General features: G+C 40.4%; 3 protein-coding genes across 3 annotated transcripts; 2 read left to right on the top strand and 1 right to left on the bottom strand.

The window, feature by feature from the left end:
* Nucleotides 1-261: 261 nt before the first annotated feature.
* LOC131466818 (cytochrome P450 3A40-like) lies at nt 262-7098 on the bottom strand. The gene is made up of 14 exons (XM_058640304.1): nt 6871-7098; nt 6691-6784; nt 6267-6319; nt 6059-6158; nt 4822-4935; nt 4613-4701; nt 4088-4230; nt 3853-3980; nt 2837-2903; nt 2601-2761; nt 2433-2500; nt 1752-1910; nt 651-813; nt 262-531 (listed from the first exon to the last, which is right to left on the bottom strand). The coding sequence occupies exons 1-14, from the start codon at nt 6939-6941 to the stop codon at nt 448-450; spliced, it is 1494 nt and encodes a 497-aa protein (XP_058496287.1). The 5' UTR covers nt 6942-7098; the 3' UTR covers nt 262-447.
* A 135-nt stretch (nt 7099-7233) lies between these two features.
* LOC131466815 (cytochrome P450 3A56-like) lies at nt 7234-11539 on the top strand. Its single transcript, XM_058640300.1, has 13 exons — nt 7234-7480; nt 7595-7688; nt 7995-8047; nt 8161-8260; nt 8343-8456; nt 8582-8670; nt 8765-8913; nt 9026-9153; nt 9237-9303; nt 9395-9555; nt 10341-10567; nt 10656-10818; nt 11020-11539. The coding sequence occupies exons 1-13, from the start codon at nt 7410-7412 to the stop codon at nt 11107-11109; spliced, it is 1506 nt and encodes a 501-aa protein (XP_058496283.1). The 5' UTR covers nt 7234-7409; the 3' UTR covers nt 11110-11539.
* Nucleotides 11540-12231: 692 nt separating this feature from the next.
* LOC131466816 (cytochrome P450 3A56-like) lies at nt 12232-18157 on the top strand. The gene is made up of 13 exons (XM_058640301.1): nt 12232-12365; nt 12450-12543; nt 13695-13747; nt 13970-14069; nt 14157-14270; nt 14942-15030; nt 15113-15261; nt 15369-15496; nt 15580-15646; nt 15734-15894; nt 17126-17352; nt 17442-17604; nt 17751-18157. Exons 1-13 carry the CDS (start codon nt 12295-12297, stop codon nt 17826-17828), a joined length of 1494 nt encoding a protein of 497 aa, XP_058496284.1. The 5' UTR covers nt 12232-12294; the 3' UTR covers nt 17829-18157.
* The last annotated feature ends 594 nt before the right edge of the window (nt 18158-18751 follow it).

Raw genomic sequence — 18751 nt, 5'->3', positions numbered from 1 at the left:
GAACATCATGCCAACAGTCAAACATGGTGGTAGAAGTGTGATGGTCTGGGGCTGCTGAAGCGCACTTGGGTTCTGATCCAAAACACACCAGCAAGTCCACCTCTGAATGGCTTAATAAAACAAAATGAAGGTTTTGGAGAGGTGTGATATATAACATCATCACTCAAAGACTGCATTTTGTGTTTAAAAATGTGATTAACCTTCCGTTACTTCATGATTTTACAAGTGGGGCTATTACGTTTTCACATAGAGCCATGTAGGTTTGAGAAGGCACTGTATATATTTTATTAATCCCATTATTGAATGCTTGCTGTAACATAAATTGCGATAATTATTAGACAAGAAGCACATTTATATACTGGACTCCAGTCACTATGCACCCTCTGATTCACATTAGACTACAGACAGACATATGCATCCTTACAAGTTGCCTGTGTCCACTTTTCCTCAGGTGGTGGAGCGCACCAGCATCTTCAGTTTAATTGGCCGTAAGGGTGCAACAAAGCTTTCAGGGTTCATCTGCAAAGGGATCTGTGAAATCAACCAATTCACAAAATCAGGAACCAGGAATCTCTTCCTCTCTCTTGATACACATATTGCGTGTTGGGTGTCATTTAAAGCAAAAGAAATGAAAATTGAAATAAACTCACCTCTGTCTCCTCACAGACTGAGAAGCTGTAGTTCTGCAACACCTCGGCCAAGGCCAGTTTCACAATCACCAGACCAAATCGCATCCCCAGACAGTTTCTAGGCCCGGTGCCAAATGGCAGGTAAGCATAAGGGTGAATGTTCTGCTTGTTCTCTTTACTGAATCTAGAAAACAAGTAGACATCGTCAAAGTTAAATATTTGTGAATAAAGTTGCCTCATATTTCCATCTTCAAATAGCACGTGATTCCATCTCTCTTTTCTTTATTATGTCTCCACACATTTCCTGTCTGTGTCTCCACCACAGTACATTTTTATTTTATTTAACCTTTATTTAACCAGAAAAACCCACATTGAGATTAAAAATCTCTTTTTCAAGACAGGCAGCAGCACAGTTACAGTTAAAGTCCAACAAGGTTACAGACAAACAGCCTTGTATATATAAAAACATAAAATCATAATCATAAAACCCCACAGAATCAAGAACAGGTACAGACACGTGTGTCTGCCTCCAAGTCGTCCAGCATTCTCCTAAAAACATCCAGTGAGACCAAGCCTCATATCTTTCTCATAAAGGTCAACAGGTAGGCGGAGAGAAGACCGAGAACTGGTTTGTAAATGAATCAAATGAAGACAAAGGTATCAAAAGAAAAAAACGCATGAACACATTGACCAGAGTGAACCAGTAAAGTGGGTCAGAGAGTGAACGACCTGCACTGATAAACACATTTTCTTCTATAAAGCACCATAAAGGGATACTAAAAGTACAAGAATATGACTTTGGTAGAAGTTGAAGTCACTTTTTTTTTTTTTTTTATAATAAAAGTAATAAAATATTTTTTTATTATATTACTTCTTCTAGTCTTAAAGTATATGACATTTACTGTACTGTAATGTTCTGTTCTATTTTCTAATTGTTACATTACAACACTGGCAGACACGACAAGACGTGAAACATCGGAAAGAAAACTCAAATAATTCCTGTTGCCTACATCTGCTGCACGGACCCCAAGGGGCCACACCAGCCCAACCAATGAGTGAGTGAGATTGTGAAACATTCAAATTGTGACAGTTGACAGTTTGACTCTGCTGTTTTTCTGCTACCTGTCAGGCCTGAACTCCTCTGGCTCCGGCCACAGCTCAGGGTCGCGGTGCAGAGCGTAGACGGGAACCATCAATCCCATGTCCTTTGGGATTGTGATTCCTTTGATCACGACAGTTTCTTTGGCCTTTCGATCGAGACGCGCAATTGGAGGGTAGAGCCTATTAAGGAGACAAGAGTATTTTATTCACCACCCTAGTTACCCCAGAACTTGAGATATCTGCTCTAATGTTTCAATTGTTTCCATTATTCCTTCTTTTATTTTACCTTTCGTGCTTCCCTGACAGTCTTTTCCAGGTCAGAGTTTGACTTTGGCTTAAGACTTAAACTCTCATCTGTCCCTGCCTCGATTGCTTTGTTAAATATAAATATGAATGTCTTTCCTCATGGAGTTTGCATGTTCCTCCCACAGTCCAAAGACATGCAGATTTGGGTATTAGGCAAATTGGACACTCTAAATTGACTGTGAGTGTGAGAGTGGGTGGTCGTTTGTCACCATATGTGGCCCCGCCTATCGCCCTATGTCAGCTGAGATTGGCACAGCAACCCCACCCCCCACGACCCTCGTGTGGAGGATAAAGTGGTAGAAGATGGACATACAGCAAAATGCTGGGAAAACTAAGCGGCCTACTACAGCTTTAAATGTTTTCACATCACGCATCTGTCGTGAATAGCGTTGTTACCTGAGACACTCACTGACCACTGCGTCCAGGTACTCCATCTGCATCAGAGCTTCATACTCGACCGAACCCTGTGGAGGTTTTCAAACTCTTTGATTAGACACACAAAAGCGTCTTCACCATCACCAATCCTGGAGAGAATGACTCCAGAGGCAGAAACTTGAGATTGACCTTGTTGGGGAAAGTAGAGTCGACCTCCTTTTGCAGGCGGGTCATGACCTCAGGAGTTCTCGCCAAAAGGTAGGCCAGAAAGTAGAGAGTGTTGGCAGTGGTTTCAAATCCAGCAAACGCAAACATTGTTACTTGAGAGGTAATCTCATGATCGTTGAGGCCTGTGAGGGTCAGTCAGATGCACAGATTAAAGGGAGTCGTACATGTGATGCTAGTGTACATTAGTGTGTATTTACCCGCTTGGTTGTTGGACTCCTTCATTGTCTGAGACTTGATCATTTGTTGAAGGATGTCTCTTGAAGTCTGAAAGTAGGTTAGACAGTTTGAAGAAAACTATAGCAGTGATTAAGAGTTTAGTGTGTGTGTGTGTGTGTGTGTGTGTCTGTCACCCTGTGTGTCTCTCCCTGTGTGTGTGTGTCTCTCTCTCCCTGTGTGTGTGTGTGTGTCTCTCTCTCCCTGTGTGTGTGTGTGTGTCTCTCTCTCCCTGTGTCTCTCTCTGTCTCTCCCCTGTGTGTCTCTCTCCCTGTGTGTGTATCTGTCCCCCTGTGTGTCTCTCACTCTCCCCGTCTCTCCCTCTGTGTGTCTCTCTCTCCCTGTGTGTCTCTCGCTCCCTGTGTGTCTCTCTCTCCCTGTCTCTCCCTCTCCCTGTCTCTCCCCCTGTGTGTGTCTCTCTCTCCCTGTCTCTCCCTCTCCCTGTCTCTCCCTGTCTCTCCCCCTGTGTGTGTCTCTCTCCCTGTCTCTCCCTCTGTGTGTCTCTCTCTCCCTGTCTCTCCCTCTGTGTGTCTCTCCCTCCCCCTGTGTTTGTCTTGCTCCCTGTGTGTGTCTCACTCTCCCTGTCTCACCCTCTGTGTCTCTCTCTCCCTGTCTCTCACCCTGTGTGTGTCTCTCTCTCCCTGTCTTTCACCCTGTGTGTCTCTCGCTCCATGTATGTCTCTCTCTCTCTGTCTCTCCCCCTGTGTGTGTTTCTCTCACTCCCTCTGTGTGTCTCTCTCTCCCTGTCTCTCCCTGTGTGTGTCTCTCTCTCCCTGTCTCTCCCTCTGTGTGTCTCTCTCTCCCTGTCTCTCCCCCTGTGTGTGTCTCTCTCCCTGTCTCTCCCTCTGTGTGTTTCTCTCTCCATGTCACTCCCCCTGTGTGTCTCTCTCTCCCTGTCTCTCTCTCCCCCTGTGTGTCTCTCTCTTTGATGATCAATACAATATTGTTTAACGACACTGAGTTTTATAAACGTTGATTTATTTCTTTTGTGGGTCAAAACCTGATGTGAGCTTCCATTTCGTTCTGCTCTGATCTTCTTCACAATCATTTTAAAGAAAGCAATGGACTCTTTGCAGAACAGACTGACACCAATCATCTCCAAGAGAGGAACAAAGAATGGGAAGCATCCTGGGAGGGAAAAGTTGAGGTAAGTAAATGTCGTTATTAGGTGACAAACAATAAAATAAAAAACTACTTAAAGAAAAGACAGGTTCTATAGAAAGACATGGAAATACCTTGAAATAGGAAGACAGGCATGGATATTTTAAATATGTTCTTCGCGTGTCTCATCATGGAGCAGTTTGGGTTGTTGAGTGAGTCTATGTCCACACTTAATACACAGCTAGCCATCACATCCAAACTGTATGGTCCAAAGAAACTGAGACACACAGATAATGTAGTCAATGACAATGATTTTAACGCAGCCCTTTGTTAAAATGCACTCAGAATTTGGTTAAAAACTTGAAATGAGCTGCAAAACATAGTTCCACGACAGACACTGCCTTCTTTAAACACGTCCAAATGAGTTTGATGGACCGTCATGACAGAAACGTGTTGTTTTACAGATTAAGGGTTCATATTAAGGATCTTGTTGGTATGGCCACTGTTTTTTTACTACTCTCTCCTTTAACTACTTCCTTTTAGCGTTTATATTCTGTTTATATTCTGTTTAAGAAGAGAGAGCTTGTATCTTCCTGGCTAAAAAATAAAGGATAGATAAAAATAAAGTATCGTCACAAATTCCTCTTGGATACACTTACTCTTGTATTGAAATCACGTCGTTATTGTCCACTTTGGACTGCAGACAGTCTGTCATTTTGCGGGAATGATGTTTCATGATGCTAAACATCTTAATCAGATGGAGAACATAAAGGTACATAAGAGAAACTGGATGAAAAGCAAACTAATTCTGAATGTTATTGACATATGAATCACAGAAATAAGGACTTTTAAAAAAATGAATTCCTACCTCTTTCAAACGACCAGAGGTGAACGAGGGTGTGAGGAGGTTACGGACTCGTCTCCAATGATCATCCTCAGAGAAAACCAGTGCATCATTAAGGTCTCCATTCAGCTTTAAGTTCTAAAAGCACATAATAGTCATGTGAAAATATGTTTCCTAGATTTTGTAACCACACTCTTTGTTCAGTCATGTATAAAGTACCTAAAAGGGATACTTGAGTAAAAGTACAAGTATCTTACCAGAAAATTTGGTAGAAGTTGAAGTCACTTTTTTATTTTAAGTAAAACTCTTAAAGTATATGACATTTACTGTACTATCAAATGTAATGTTCTGGTTTATAAGAACATTACAAGTTTCTAATAAATCAGAAGTAACTGTATCAACTGGAAGGTTGTGGGTTCAATTTCTGGCTCTGCTAGTCTATATGTGCCCTTGAGCAAGACACACTCTTCTTCTTCTTCTGATTTTATTTGGTAGTAATGAGTTACAAAGACAGTTAGAGGAAATGTAGTGGAGTAAAAGTGAAAGTTACTAGAAATATAAATAACAAAGTAAAGTACAGATATGTGAATTGTGTACAAAAGTACAGTAATGAAGTATTTGTACTTACAGTACATTACAACACTGTATTTTTTAACATTACAATCGTCATTTTCCCGATGCACCGACATGCGTCGGGTCGACGCTGACTGCCAGTCGCCTTGTATTTCATTACTTAGCTGTCTTATTTTGAAAAACGAGCCAGCAGCGTGTTTACTTCCTAAAGAGGCTACACTGTTACATGTTGATACCATCATTCAATCTTATTTTACTTGAAAGACAAGTAAAGACAAGTGTTGTTGTATTGTCTGCTGGAATGGACACTCCATAATCACTCACAGAGACAAGCTGGGTAAAGTTGTGTAGATTGCCTGATCTGAGCCACCTGGACCCAGCGAGGCTGTCTGAGGAAATACACAACAGTCTCAGCCTTGGACTTCTGGTCAAAGGTCAACGATACCATAAAATTAGCAGCAATTGAGATAAAAACTGAGGTAACCACGTGGCTTTAAGTTATATTCTACATAACAAAACAAATTGCCTCTTGGATGATATTAAAGTTTTCTTAAAACCTGTGACCTGCCAAGAATCTTTTGTGAAGAGTTCCATTTCAAACGGCGTCAATTCTTCTTCTTCTACTCCTTTAGGTCTTTTTTGTTTCCTTCAGCGTGTTAATCTTGTGTAATCTTGTGGTTTTTCTCACCCTGCGGTTGATGAAGTAGGTGAAGCACTCCTTCACCAGGATGACTTTCAACATGTCAGGATCCATCACAGCCAGCAAAGGACATCTGAGCTCAAACGTGCTGGACATTACACGAACACACATTTACAAGGGTCAAAGGTTAGAATCTGCCAAACACACAGCATTAAACTGATTAGGAATTAAAATAATCGTTAGAATCTTTACTCACCCCCATACTCGCCCATACTTTTTAGCACATTCATTGTCATCTAAATAGTAAACCTAGTGACAGATGCCACATATTAATAAGTCATTATTAATTTGGCAACACACAATCAGGTGTTATTAATATTTGGTCATTGTTGTAAAGATGCAGCACCAAAGACATCAGAGACTTTTGCTCAGAGCTGATATTTATAAGCAAAATATCCCCCTGTAAATGGAAGTATTTTAAAAAAACAAACATCAATCTGGAGATGAACTCCTTCATTATTTGAAAGTAGCAGAAGAAGAAAAAGGCAGCAGCCTTTAAATCAAGTTGTCACCTCCCCCCCCCAACCCAGTTGTCCAGGAATCAGTTTTACCATCATAAATAAAAATCCTTCTCCTCATATTAACAAATATTAAAATATTACACACAGGGGTTGACCTACGTTGTTGTGTTGGCACACTGAGCCCAGGTACATCAATGGTTTTGGACCAGGAATCCCCATTTTTTCAAAAACTCCATGACTCCATTTGCCATACCTTTGCAGTAAACAAGAAAGATACCGTTTACTTCTAGACAGAGTGCTAATACTTTGATAGAAGAAGAAGTGATCTCGGATGCTTACATGACAAATAGGCAGATAAATGTGATCAGTAAAATCCATGTTTCCACCAAGAAGAAAGGAAGAAAACCCATTGCTCTCTCGCTCCCGGCTGAGCTGTTGTGATCTCAGAACAGTGAAACTAATCTTACATCTGCAGGAGGCGCAGCCTTTCCTGCTTGGGTTACGTAACGACCTAACACTTTCATTCTCTTTGTGCAGGCAGAAAACAAATGTCTCTACTGACATGAGGACTGTAGAGTGTAAACATGAACCACATGTGAGGAGACTATCACAGAAATGTCTGTCTCTGTCTCTGTCTGTCTGTCTGTCTGTCTGTCTCTGTCTCTCTCTCTCTCTCTGAACATGAGCAGTGGGATGGTTTAGGTCAGTGCTGGTTAAACTGAACATAGTAATTGCTGCCCATGTTTTTTTTTATAACGTCAATCATTCACTGACATTTGTCCCAATAAGGGACATGTTTGAACAGGCTTTTGCAGCAGGATATAAAGACGGTGGTTTTTCACGTCTCTGATATATCAGAGGACAGTAAACGTGCAAAGATGGGCTACCTCCTTTATTTCTCTCCTGAGACGTGGACTCTCCTGGTTGCTCTTGTCACATTGATCCTTGTGTGAGTGATCATTTAGAAATGCATGTTTGTTTCTGTGTTTTTCTGCGATTTGATTGAAAATGCTTCTTTTTTTTTTTTTTGTCTTTCACCTCCTGTTTTATGCTTTTTTCACAGGTATGGCTCCTTTTCATATGGAGTGTTTAAACAAATGGGCGTGCCTGGTCCCAAACCGCTACTGTTTCTGGGCACTTGGATGGAATATAGGAAGGTTGTAATATTGTTTAAAGTAACAAAAATACCCTATAACAAAAACTGTAATCCTACATTCAGTTGGCAGTTTATCACATACATCAAGTTAAAATGAAAATGGATTTACTAAATAATTTGTTTTAAATGCTTTATTTTATTGCTGTTTATTTTCAATACGTTCAAATGAATCTGCTATGTTCACATGTAAAACCATCTATATTGTACATTTAGTCCAGATTATCCACGTGGATTTAGGATTCTTCATTCTTAATCTCTTTTCTCTTACTCTTCTTCTCATTACTTTGTAAATTGTTGTTTTGTTTAGGGACTAATTCACTTTGATCATGAATGCTTCAAGAAATATGGAAAAGTATGGGGGTAAGTCTGTATGTTGTGTACAGTGTGTTTCTGCATGTACTTAATAACATTAATATGACCTGTCATACTCCTGTCATACTCTTTTTCATCTTTTTTTGTCTTCTCATGTTTAGAATTTTCGATGGCCGGCAGCCTGTGCTGTGTGTCACAGATCCTGCCATGATAAAAACCATTCTGGTGAAGGAGGGATACCTTCTGTTCACCAACCGCAGAGTAAGCTTTGTACACACTCAAAATCACACACCACATACCTCTTGTCCCCGTCCTTTGAAGACATTTCTCAACTCAATTGCAGAACTTCCATGTGAATGGGGCAATGTACGATATCATGACCATCGCTGAAGATGAGCAGTGGAAGAGGATCCGCAGTGTCGTCTCTCCCTTCTTCACCACAGGAAAACTGAAAGAGGTAAAGTGTGCACTGATGACCTCCTCTGGCTAATTCTGGGTCATGTTATGGAAAATCACCGTCTCTCTCTACAAGAATGTTGTGTTTCCGTAGTTCTCAATAATCTCTGTTGCTTTGTGCCACAGATGTTTGACATAATTAAGCAAAACTCTGCCAACCTGATCACCAACATGCAAAAGACGGCAGACAAGGATGAGTCCCTGGACCTGAAGGAGTAAGTACAAGGATTCAGTCAGAAATGATTCCAGAATATTTTCATTAACCTTAAAGAATAAAAATATCTGACATGTGTTTTCTGTGTTCTTTAGATTCTTCGGATCCTTCAGTATGGATGCAATAACCAGCACAGCATTCAGTGTAGACATCGGCTCACTCAACAACCCCTCTGACCCATTTGTCTCTAACGTTAAGAAGCTAGCCAGGTTTAACTTATTCAGCCCTCTCTTCCTCACTCTGGGTACAGTGTTTTCTTTTTATAATTATAATGTTGTTGTATGATTGACTGCAAAACAAAAAAAGTGTTTGGTGAAGTTTCCTTCATTAATACACTGGTTTCTATTTGTCTCCAGTCTTCTTCCCCTTCGTGGTCCCGTTATATGACAAGATGGAGCTCGGCTTTTTCCCTTCCTCTGTCACAGACTTTTTTTACACTGCACTGCAGAAGATCAAGAATGATAGAAAGTCCAGCAAACAAGCTGTATGTAGATATGTTTGTATGAACATGAATGTAACAGCAGATTCAGAGGTAGAATCAAACTTCTAATAGATGTCTACTCTCAGAATCGAGTGGATTCCCTTCAGTTGATGATGGACTCCCAGAAAAACAGCACAGTCGAGAAGAATAAAGGTGATAAACACACACACACACACACGGCCGTGATTAGTCCACGCACACAAAGTAAACCTGTTCTGAACCACAACTCTTGCTACTTTGCCAGGTTTAAGTGATCATGAGCTCCTTTCTCAAGCCCTGATTTTGATCTTTACTGCGTATGAAACAGTCAGCAGCTCACTGACTTTCCTGGCTTATAATCTGGCGAGAAACCCTCATGTCATGAAAAAGCTGCAGGAGGAGATTGACTCCACCTTCCCTAACAAGGTAGGTCTATGTATGGGGCCACATTATGATGATAAAGTTGCTGTATTTTAGTAATTTGGACGAGTGGACAAGTATCCGGGAAGAGGATCTACTGGTATCCTATTTAAACTGTAATTAAACATCTTACATTAAAACAAATTTCAGTTTTTTTTTTTGTTACTCTAGATGATAATCTTTGTTTCTTAGTGACTGGTGTCTTTCTCATTAAACTTAAATAATAATAATAATAATAATAATAATAACAATAGCTTTTATTTTATGAAGTTTATCAGAAAGATACATGTTTGACCCTAAAGGTCCAGTGTGTAAAATTTAGGCAAAACTGTTTTCATTTAGCAGACATTGCAATTTAAATAATTACCTCGTTTCATTTAAGTATTCAATCAGCCGATCACTGATTTGTTGTTTCTCATTGGTCCAGAGTGAGCCTTTTATATTTATACCAGGAGCCAGGTCAGCTCTACAGAGGCTGCTATTTTGAAATACCATGTTTTTACAACAGACGAGGTGGTTTTGACAGTTTAGTGTTTGGGTCCCAAAGTAACAAAGAAAACTATGACCTACTCTGTGTCTCAAAATCTCACAGCACAATTTAAGTTTTTGCTTTTGCTAAAACGATTATTAACGAGCACTTTGTCGCCACATCAATGGCTTTGCTCGGCCTATTTACACCACTGTATTTGAAAGAATGTTAATGGTGTCACTTCAAGAGCTCAATCATTTCTCAGTACTTGTGTAAAAAGTAGAAGAACCACTGGTAAATGTGTGCCTGTGCATGTGTGTAGGCTCCTGTTGAGTACCAGGCCCTGATGCAAATGGAATATCTAGACAGTGTCATCAATGAGTCTCTTCGATTGTACCCCATCGTCCTACGCGTGGAGCGTGTGACCAAGGCATCTGTGGAGATAAATGGTCTTGAGATTCCAAAAGGAATGGTTATCACGATCCCCGCATATACCCTGCACCGCGACCCTGACTTCTGGCCCGAACCAGAGGAATTCATACCTGAGAGGTACTGTAATGTATTTATGGTTTACTAAAACAGCCAGTAAAATAAATTCCCTTCTTTTTTTAATGTTGATTGACGTGTGTGTCCTTAGGTTCAGCAAGGAAAACAAGCAGAATATTGATCCCTATACATATTTGCCTTTCGGAGAAGGGCCAAGAAAATGCATTGGAATGCGATTTGCTCTGATGTCGATGAAACTTGTAGCTGTGGAGATCCTCCAGAGGTTCAGCTTCTCTGTGTGTGAGGAGACTGAGGTGAGACCAAAGACCCAAAGAACAAATATCACTTTCTGACGCAACACATGAAAAAAGTTATGGTACTAATTACACATACTGAATCTCTGTCTACCATCTGTGATGTTGCCAGTTCTATAATTTGACATGTCAACGCTGAGTTTTTGTGCATCACTGATTTTGGTCACACTTTGTTTCTCTGTGAATGTCGTTCATGACCAGATCCCGTTCGAGTTGGACAACCAGATTCTGCTAATGCCAAAACGACCAATCAAACTGAAGCTGGTGCCACGTTCGGAAAAATGCAGCTAAAAAAGAAGAGAAAGAGGAAAGATTTTCATTTGAAATCTGTTGCATATATAAATATAGAAAATTATATAACCACACCAAACAGAGTCCGTTTTTTTTTTCTTTCTTTCTGTGGTTCTTGCTCAAGCTTTTATTTTGAAATCCATCCTAAACCAAGTCAATATGGACAAACAATATATTTGTAAAACCTTTTTAACCATTTTAATTGTGACACACGCAAACCTACATGTGTATAAAATTATATCACAACGGAAAACAGGCCACGGTATTTACTTTGCAGTTCTTGCTCAAGCTTTTATTTTGAAATTCATCCTTAAACCAAGTCAATGTGGATCATTTGTAAAAACTTGTATTGTGTGGATTTGTCTACACTGTTATGGTTATATGTACTGTGTTAATCTGTGTACAATAAAATATATTTATGCTAGTGACAGTTTAACGTCTCTGCGCTGATTAATTACTCAATTAACAAAACTACTTTGATAATTGATTACTTGATTTGAGTGTATATTTTATTTAAATAAAAATAAATTAAATGTGAACATGTTCTAGTTATGTGTTGGGAAACACCAGTGTTTGCATTTCAAGGACAGAATAACTATTTCTCGATTAATCGACAAAATCAAAACACTCTGTATTCATGTATTGGAGCCCTATCTTCTCTCATGTGAACGTTTTATTGTGTGTCCCAACATCATCCACTAGGGAGCAGTCTCTCAGGTGAGTGTGCAGGGACTGTCTGCAAGATCCAATTCAGTGAAACAAAAATAATCAATAACTTCATTAATAGGAACGGATTATTTACCAGTTTAAAGAGGGAAAACATTAAATGCATCATTACTGCCAGTCACCTTAAATTCCATTATTTAACTGTACCTCTTTTTTTTTTTTAAAAGAGCCCACCGTGTGTTGACTTCCAAACTGTTTACATGTTGGGTTAAATAAGGACATCAACCTTGTGTCTCTGTGCAGGGACAAAGCAACAAAAGCTAATGTCTCTACTGACATGAGGACTGTACCATGTAAACATGACCCTATGTTCACTGACATTTCTGCCAGTTGGGTCAAGTCTCAGGTGCTTTGATTGGACACACAACAGGTCTTTGCAGCAGGATATAAAGACCTGTGGTATTTCACGTCTCTGAGATATTGTCACAACCACTGATAGGGGACAGTAAACGTGCAAAGATGGGCTACCTCCTTTATTTCTCTGCTGAGACGTGGACTCTCCTGGCTGCTCTTGTCACATTGATCCTTGTGTGAGTGATCATTTCGAAATGCGCGTTTGTTTCTGTGTTTTTCTGCGATTTGATTGAAAATGCTTTTTGTTCTGTGTTTCACAGGTATGGCTCTTGGTCATATGGAGTGTTTAAACAAATGGGCGTTCCTGGTCCCAAACCACTACTTTTTCTGGGCACTTGGATGGAATATAGGAAGGTTGTAATATTGTTTGAAGTAACAAAAATACCCTATAACCCTAAATGGATCCCCTACATTCAATTGGCAGTTAACAGTGAAAACGAACGTGCAATAATTTAATAAATCATAGGGCATTGTAGTTTTCTCTGATTTAGCCTTCCCCTATCTAATAGAAATGCAGTGGGCAAAAGAATAGAGACACATCTGTGTGGAAAATGTTTTGACAGCACCAATCAGTACATCTGCTGTGGGGTTCGACAGGGTGGAAGAGTCTGTATATGCTTTTGGGACAGCAGTTATTGAGCTCTCTAAAGTGGCACAACTTTTTATCTAGAAATGTAGAGTTCACTATAATAGGCTTACCCTGGATTTCCACTGGACGCGGAACGGCCGCGGAACGGCAGCGGCCCGGTAGCCGTTGCAAATCGCTTCCATTCTAATCAATTTGAGCATTCCCACCGGCCGCGCTGCGGCGCGGATCAGCAGCGGCCCAGAAGCGGCTCGCCGCGCCGCAGCGCTATCGATAGGAATCAGTTCTATTTTTTCTGTTGCCGCTGCTGAACCTCGTAAATTTCAACGAAGCAGATCGCACAAGACAGGAAGTCCGACACAGTATCAAAGTAAAACACTTCCGCCCCCCTTTCAAAATAAAACACAATACGCAGGTCACAACTTCACCTCAACGTTACGTCATAACCGGGGCTCCCAGGTCAACAGTCATTTGATCCGAGGGTCTCGGAGACAATGGACGACGAGAGACTGATTATGGAAGTGGAGAAATGAAAGAAGCTGTGTTGTTGTTGTTTCCTTTATACACACAGTCTATCGCGGGATCTCGCGTCCGTTCGAGATTATCGCGCGATCTTCCGTGAATACCGCTGGCTCCCAAGGCTCCGCGCCGCTGCCGTAACGCGCCCGGTGGGGATTGACGTTTGGGAGAGGACGAAGCAGAACCGCGCCGCGGCCGTTCCGCGGCCGTTCCGCTTGGGTTAAACAGTTCAAATGAATTAGATCTTGATTAATTTGAATAGATTATGTTCACATGTAAAACTGTCTATCCTATGTAATATGTAACATATGTAAATGTGGCTCAATGTGTCAATTCTAATTCTTATTCTTATTACCTTGTATATTGTTGTTAAGTATTCTCTTTCCCACCTGTCGTTCAGGCATTAGTGAATTTTGATTACGAATGCTTCAAGAAATATGGAAAAATATGGGGGTAAGTCTGTATGTTCCACAGCACTGTGTGTGCAGTGTGTTTCTGCATGTACAGTATACACATGGACATGACTTTAATCTGACTGTCGTCCTCAGAGGTCAGGCTCTGTCTGGAATTGTCTTACATACATGTTTGACAATTATGTGACTGTGTGAAAAGCTCACCTGCTCTTTTAGTATCTTTCAGCCCTGTTCTCTTCATATTTTCTCCTCTTCGGTTTAGAATTTTCGATGGCCGGCAGCCTGTGCTGTGTGTCACAGATCCTGCCATGATAAAAAGCATTCTGGTAAAGGAGGGTTACCTCCTGTTCACCAACCGCAGAGTAAGTTTTGTATACATTAATGTTCACACTGTACACCCAGCCATCACATACTGTGGTTGGTGGAGACGTTTCTGAACTCAATTGCAGAACTTCCATGTGAATGGGGGAATGTACGATGCCGTGAACTTCGCTGAAGATGAGCACTGGAAGAGGATCCGCAGTGTCCTCTCGCCCTTCTTTACCACAGGAAAACTGAAAGAGGTAAAGTGTGCACTGGTGACCTCCTCTGGCTAATTCTGAGTCACGACATGGAGCATTTGTACATATAAGCTTCATATAAGGTCAACCAAAAATTGTTTTCCTTCTAAAATCCTTTAAGTTAAACAATAATAAGTTGCCAACAAACAGCAGATAGTTAGTGAGCACCAGCAGAAGCTTTATGGACACAATATGTGGTGCATGTTCCTAACATCTTGGTTGTGGTCGCTGTGGTCGCTCTTCTGGTGATAATTACCCGTTTTCTGATTGTGACCCTTCAGACGTCCTCTAACCACGTCTTGTCTGGTCAGGAGGGGCCAAGAAGTGGAAAAAAACCCTGACTGTTCAGTCAGAGTGATGCAAAATAAGCTTAAGATTATATCATAACATTCCATAATTATATTGCCATAATGTTTTTCGTCGCAATATTTCATAGAATGTCAAAATAAAAGTGCCTGTTTTGATTTAAATGTTCACGATCAATGTATTTGTGATGCAAAATGAGTCTGTAAATAAAAGGACAGACAGAAATAAGTCATTATATATTGATAATAAGTGGGGGGGCCGTGTGAAATTGATTGGGGGGCGGCAAATAGCCCTCGGGCCGTGGGTTTGAGACCTCTGCTTTACAGGAACTTTTGTATCTGTACAGTATCTTTCACTTTGTGCCACAGATGTTTGACATAATAAAGCAAAACTCTGCCAAGCTGATCACCAGCATGCAAAAGACGGCAGACAAGGATGAGTCCCTGGACCTGAAGGAGTAAGAACAACGATTCAGTCAGAAATGATTCCAGAATATTTTCAATAACCTTAAAGGATAATGTGTTTTCTGTGTTCTTTAGGTTCTTCGGATCCTTCAGTATGGATGGAATAATGAGCACAGGATTCAGTGTAGACATCGGCTCGCTCGACAACCCCTCTGACCCATTTGTCTCTAACGTTAGGGAGTTGGCCAGGTTTGACTTTTTCAGTCCTCTCTTCCTCTTTCAGGGTACAGTATTTTATTTTATTTTTTTTGGAACAATTATGATTTTTTTGTGTTTGCCTGCAAAACAAAAATGTTCCCTCATAAATACATTGGTTTTTATTTGTCTCCAGTCTTCTTCCCCTTCATAATCCCATTATATGACAAGATGGAGCTTGCCTATTTCCCTTCCTCCGTCACAGACTTTTATTACACTGTACTGCAGAAGATCAAGAATGATAGAAAGTCCAGCAAACAAGCTGTATGTAGATATGTTTGTATGAACATGAATGTAACAGCAGATTCAGAGGTAGAATCAAACTTCTAATAGATGTCTACTCTCAGAATCGAGTGGATTCCCTTCAGTTGATGATGGACTCCCAGAAAAACAGCACAGTCGAGAAGAATAAAGGTGATAAACACACACACATGGCCTCATGATTAGTCCATGCACACAAAGTAAACCTGTTCTGAACCACAACTCTTGCTACTTTGCCAGGTTTAAGTGATCATGAGCTCCTTTCTCAAGGCCTGTTTATGATCTTCGCTGCGTATGAAACAAACAGCAGCTCACTGACTTTCCTGGCTTACATTCTGGCGAGAAACCCTCATGTCATGAAAAAGCTGCAGGAGGAGATTGACTCCACCTTCCCTAACAAGGTAGGTCAGTAGAGAGGAGAGGACAGAATATGAGGTGTAGCAGGGACTATGGGGCCACATGCTGATGTGAAAGTTGCTTGGTTGCACGCTACACGACTTTCACAATCTTTGCCGACTTTACAGGCGACATGACTGGCGTGACAGTCTACGAAAGCGACAGTGCAAACAAGTAAACTAACATAGAGGTTCGCTGTTGCTGTTGTTTGCCCAACTATCTGCTCTGAGAAATCAAAGATTTGATCCCCACTACTTTCTGACGTTTTCTGACGTCCCACCGACTCTTTTTCATTGACTGTTGGCAGCATGTGTTTGCAGTCAGGTCAGTAATCAGCGCACACCACGCGATTGTGTACAGAGTTGGCTCATGTTTGACTGACTGCGACTGAGGTCAGGTCAGGTGCGTAACCCCTCACACACTCACAGATTTCTGTGCCAACCCTAACCCAACTCGGGCTGACTGGTGCAGACTCTGCCCAACTGTGAATCGTGGGTAAAATCAGGCCAATAATCTTACCAGACATGTGTCCCCATCTTAAGTATTGTATTAAGAGAATAAGAAAACATGTCAAAACTGAAATGCTTTTCACTGATAACAATGGTGCTTTATTCATGACTTCAAATGTAATTTGTGGAACAGGGATATGAGTGTATACTGTAACTATTTTTAGGCTCATGTCAAATTGGTTCCTCAAACTAATGTCGAGTCTCCGAGGAGGAACAGAAGGGGGGACGACGGCCTCCAATATTTGGATTGCAGTATCCGTTTTAAACTGTAGTTGCACATCTAACATACATTTATTTATTTTATTAAGTTTATTAAGACGATAACTATTTGTATCAAACCGTAAAGGTCCAGTGTGTAAAATGAAGATACAAATATTGTCATTTGACAGAAATTGGAATTCAGTGTAGACAAAGTCAGACATAGTATGTATGTATCCTGGTATGTGATCGGAGTGGAGCTGAATAATAATAAATTAAATAATAAAAATTAGAGTCACACTATCTTTCACTCCATCTTAATCTATCTCTAGTATATCCATCTTATCTCTAGTATTTGTGAGGAAGAGGAGGATGATGAGAGAGCAGATTATCTTTCATTATCTAGGTCTGTAGGTGATTATTTACCTATTTAACGATGGTGATATTGGTGTGACTTTAAGAGTTTAATGTTTTTCTCAGGTGTCAATTTGAGAACCACTGGTAAATGTGTGCCTGTGCATGTGTGTAGGCTCCTGTTGAGTACCAGGCCCTGATGCAAATGGAATATCTAGACAGTGTCATCAATGAGTCTCTTCGATTGTACCCCATCGTCCTACGCGTGGAGCGTGTGACCAAGGCAACTGTGGAGATAAATGGTCTTGAGATTCCAAAAGGAATGGTTATCACGGTCCCCACTTGGACTCTGCACCACGACCCTGACTCCTGGCCCGAACCGGAGGAATTCATACCTGAGAGGTACTGTAATGTCTTTATGGTTTACTAAAACAGCCAATAAAATAAATTCCCTTCTTTTTTTTAATGTTGATTGACATGTGTGTCCTTAGGTTCAGCAAGGAAAACAAGCAGAATATTGATCCCTACACATATTTGCCTTTCGGAGAAGGGCCAAGAAAATGCATTGGAATGCGATTTGCTCTGATGTCGATGAAACTTGTAGCTGTGGAGATCCTCCAGAGGTTCAGCTTCTCTGTGTGTGAGGAGACTGAGGTGAGACCAAAGACCCAAAGAACAAATATCACTTTCTGACACAACACATGAAAACAGTTATTGCCAGTTCTATAATTTAATATGTCAACGCTGAGTTTTTGTGCATCACTGATTTTGGTCACACTTTGTTTTTCTGTGAATGTCAGATCCCGCTCGAGATGGACAACCAGATTCTGCTAATGCCAAAACAACCAATCAAACTGAAGCTGGAAAAACGCAGCTAAAAAAGCTACAACATTTTAATTGTGTCGCACACAAACCTACACGTGTTTGCATGTTCTTCCCCGTGTGTGTGTGTTGTCTCAGGGAGCTGGGGATTAGGTAAATTGGACACTATCCTAAACTAAGTCAATATGGATCATTTGTAAAAACTGTTATTCTTATATGAAATCTGTTAATCTGTGTAATCTGTGTACAGTGCTATATAGTGCTATATTGCTGCCTTCCTGTTTTTTATGATGTGTGCTGCTGCACAAGGTCACCCTTATGAAAGAGATCTTGATCTCAATGGGTCTTTTATCTGGTTAAATAAAGGAGAAATAAAAAAAAAAAATATATATATATGTGTGTGTTTGTGGCAGTTTAACTTACTTTAGTGCTACACTGATTAATTACTCAATTAACAAAATGAATTGCCAACTACTTTGATGAGTATTTATTTCTTTATATAAAAAAAACACGTTCGGGTTTCATGAGTTGGAAACACCCATTAATATTTTACACCAGTTTCTGCATTTCAAGGACAAAAATAACTATTTCTTGATTAATCGACAAAATCTAAACATTCTGTATTCATGTGTTGAAGCTCTGTCTTCTCCCATTTGAATGTTTTGCTGTGTCCCAAAAGCATCCACCAGGGGGCAGTCTTTTCTAAAAGATAAAAAAAGCCTGACTGCGCAGCTGCTCCGGCTCCTTCAAAAAACTCCATTATCCGCCTTTTTTAAGCATCTTGTTCTTTCCATGTTTATAAACAGAGGTTAGAGATAAAAAAAAAAAGAGAAAAAAGAAAAGAAAAGAGAAGGTGGGCAAACCAGCTACACAGCAGACACATGTTCAGGGCTGAGATAGAGAGAAACTCTACTGTTACTGTCAAATAAGTGTATGCAACACAATAATAATTTATCTCCAGATATATACATATATATAT

Source organism: Solea solea, chromosome 10 (genome assembly GCF_958295425.1).
Source record: "Solea solea chromosome 10, fSolSol10.1, whole genome shotgun sequence".
Classification (NCBI taxonomy): Eukaryota; Metazoa; Chordata; class Actinopteri; order Pleuronectiformes; family Soleidae; genus Solea; species Solea solea.
The sequence above is the reverse complement of the archived record's forward strand: the minus strand, read 5'-3'. Positions and strand labels throughout refer to the sequence as shown.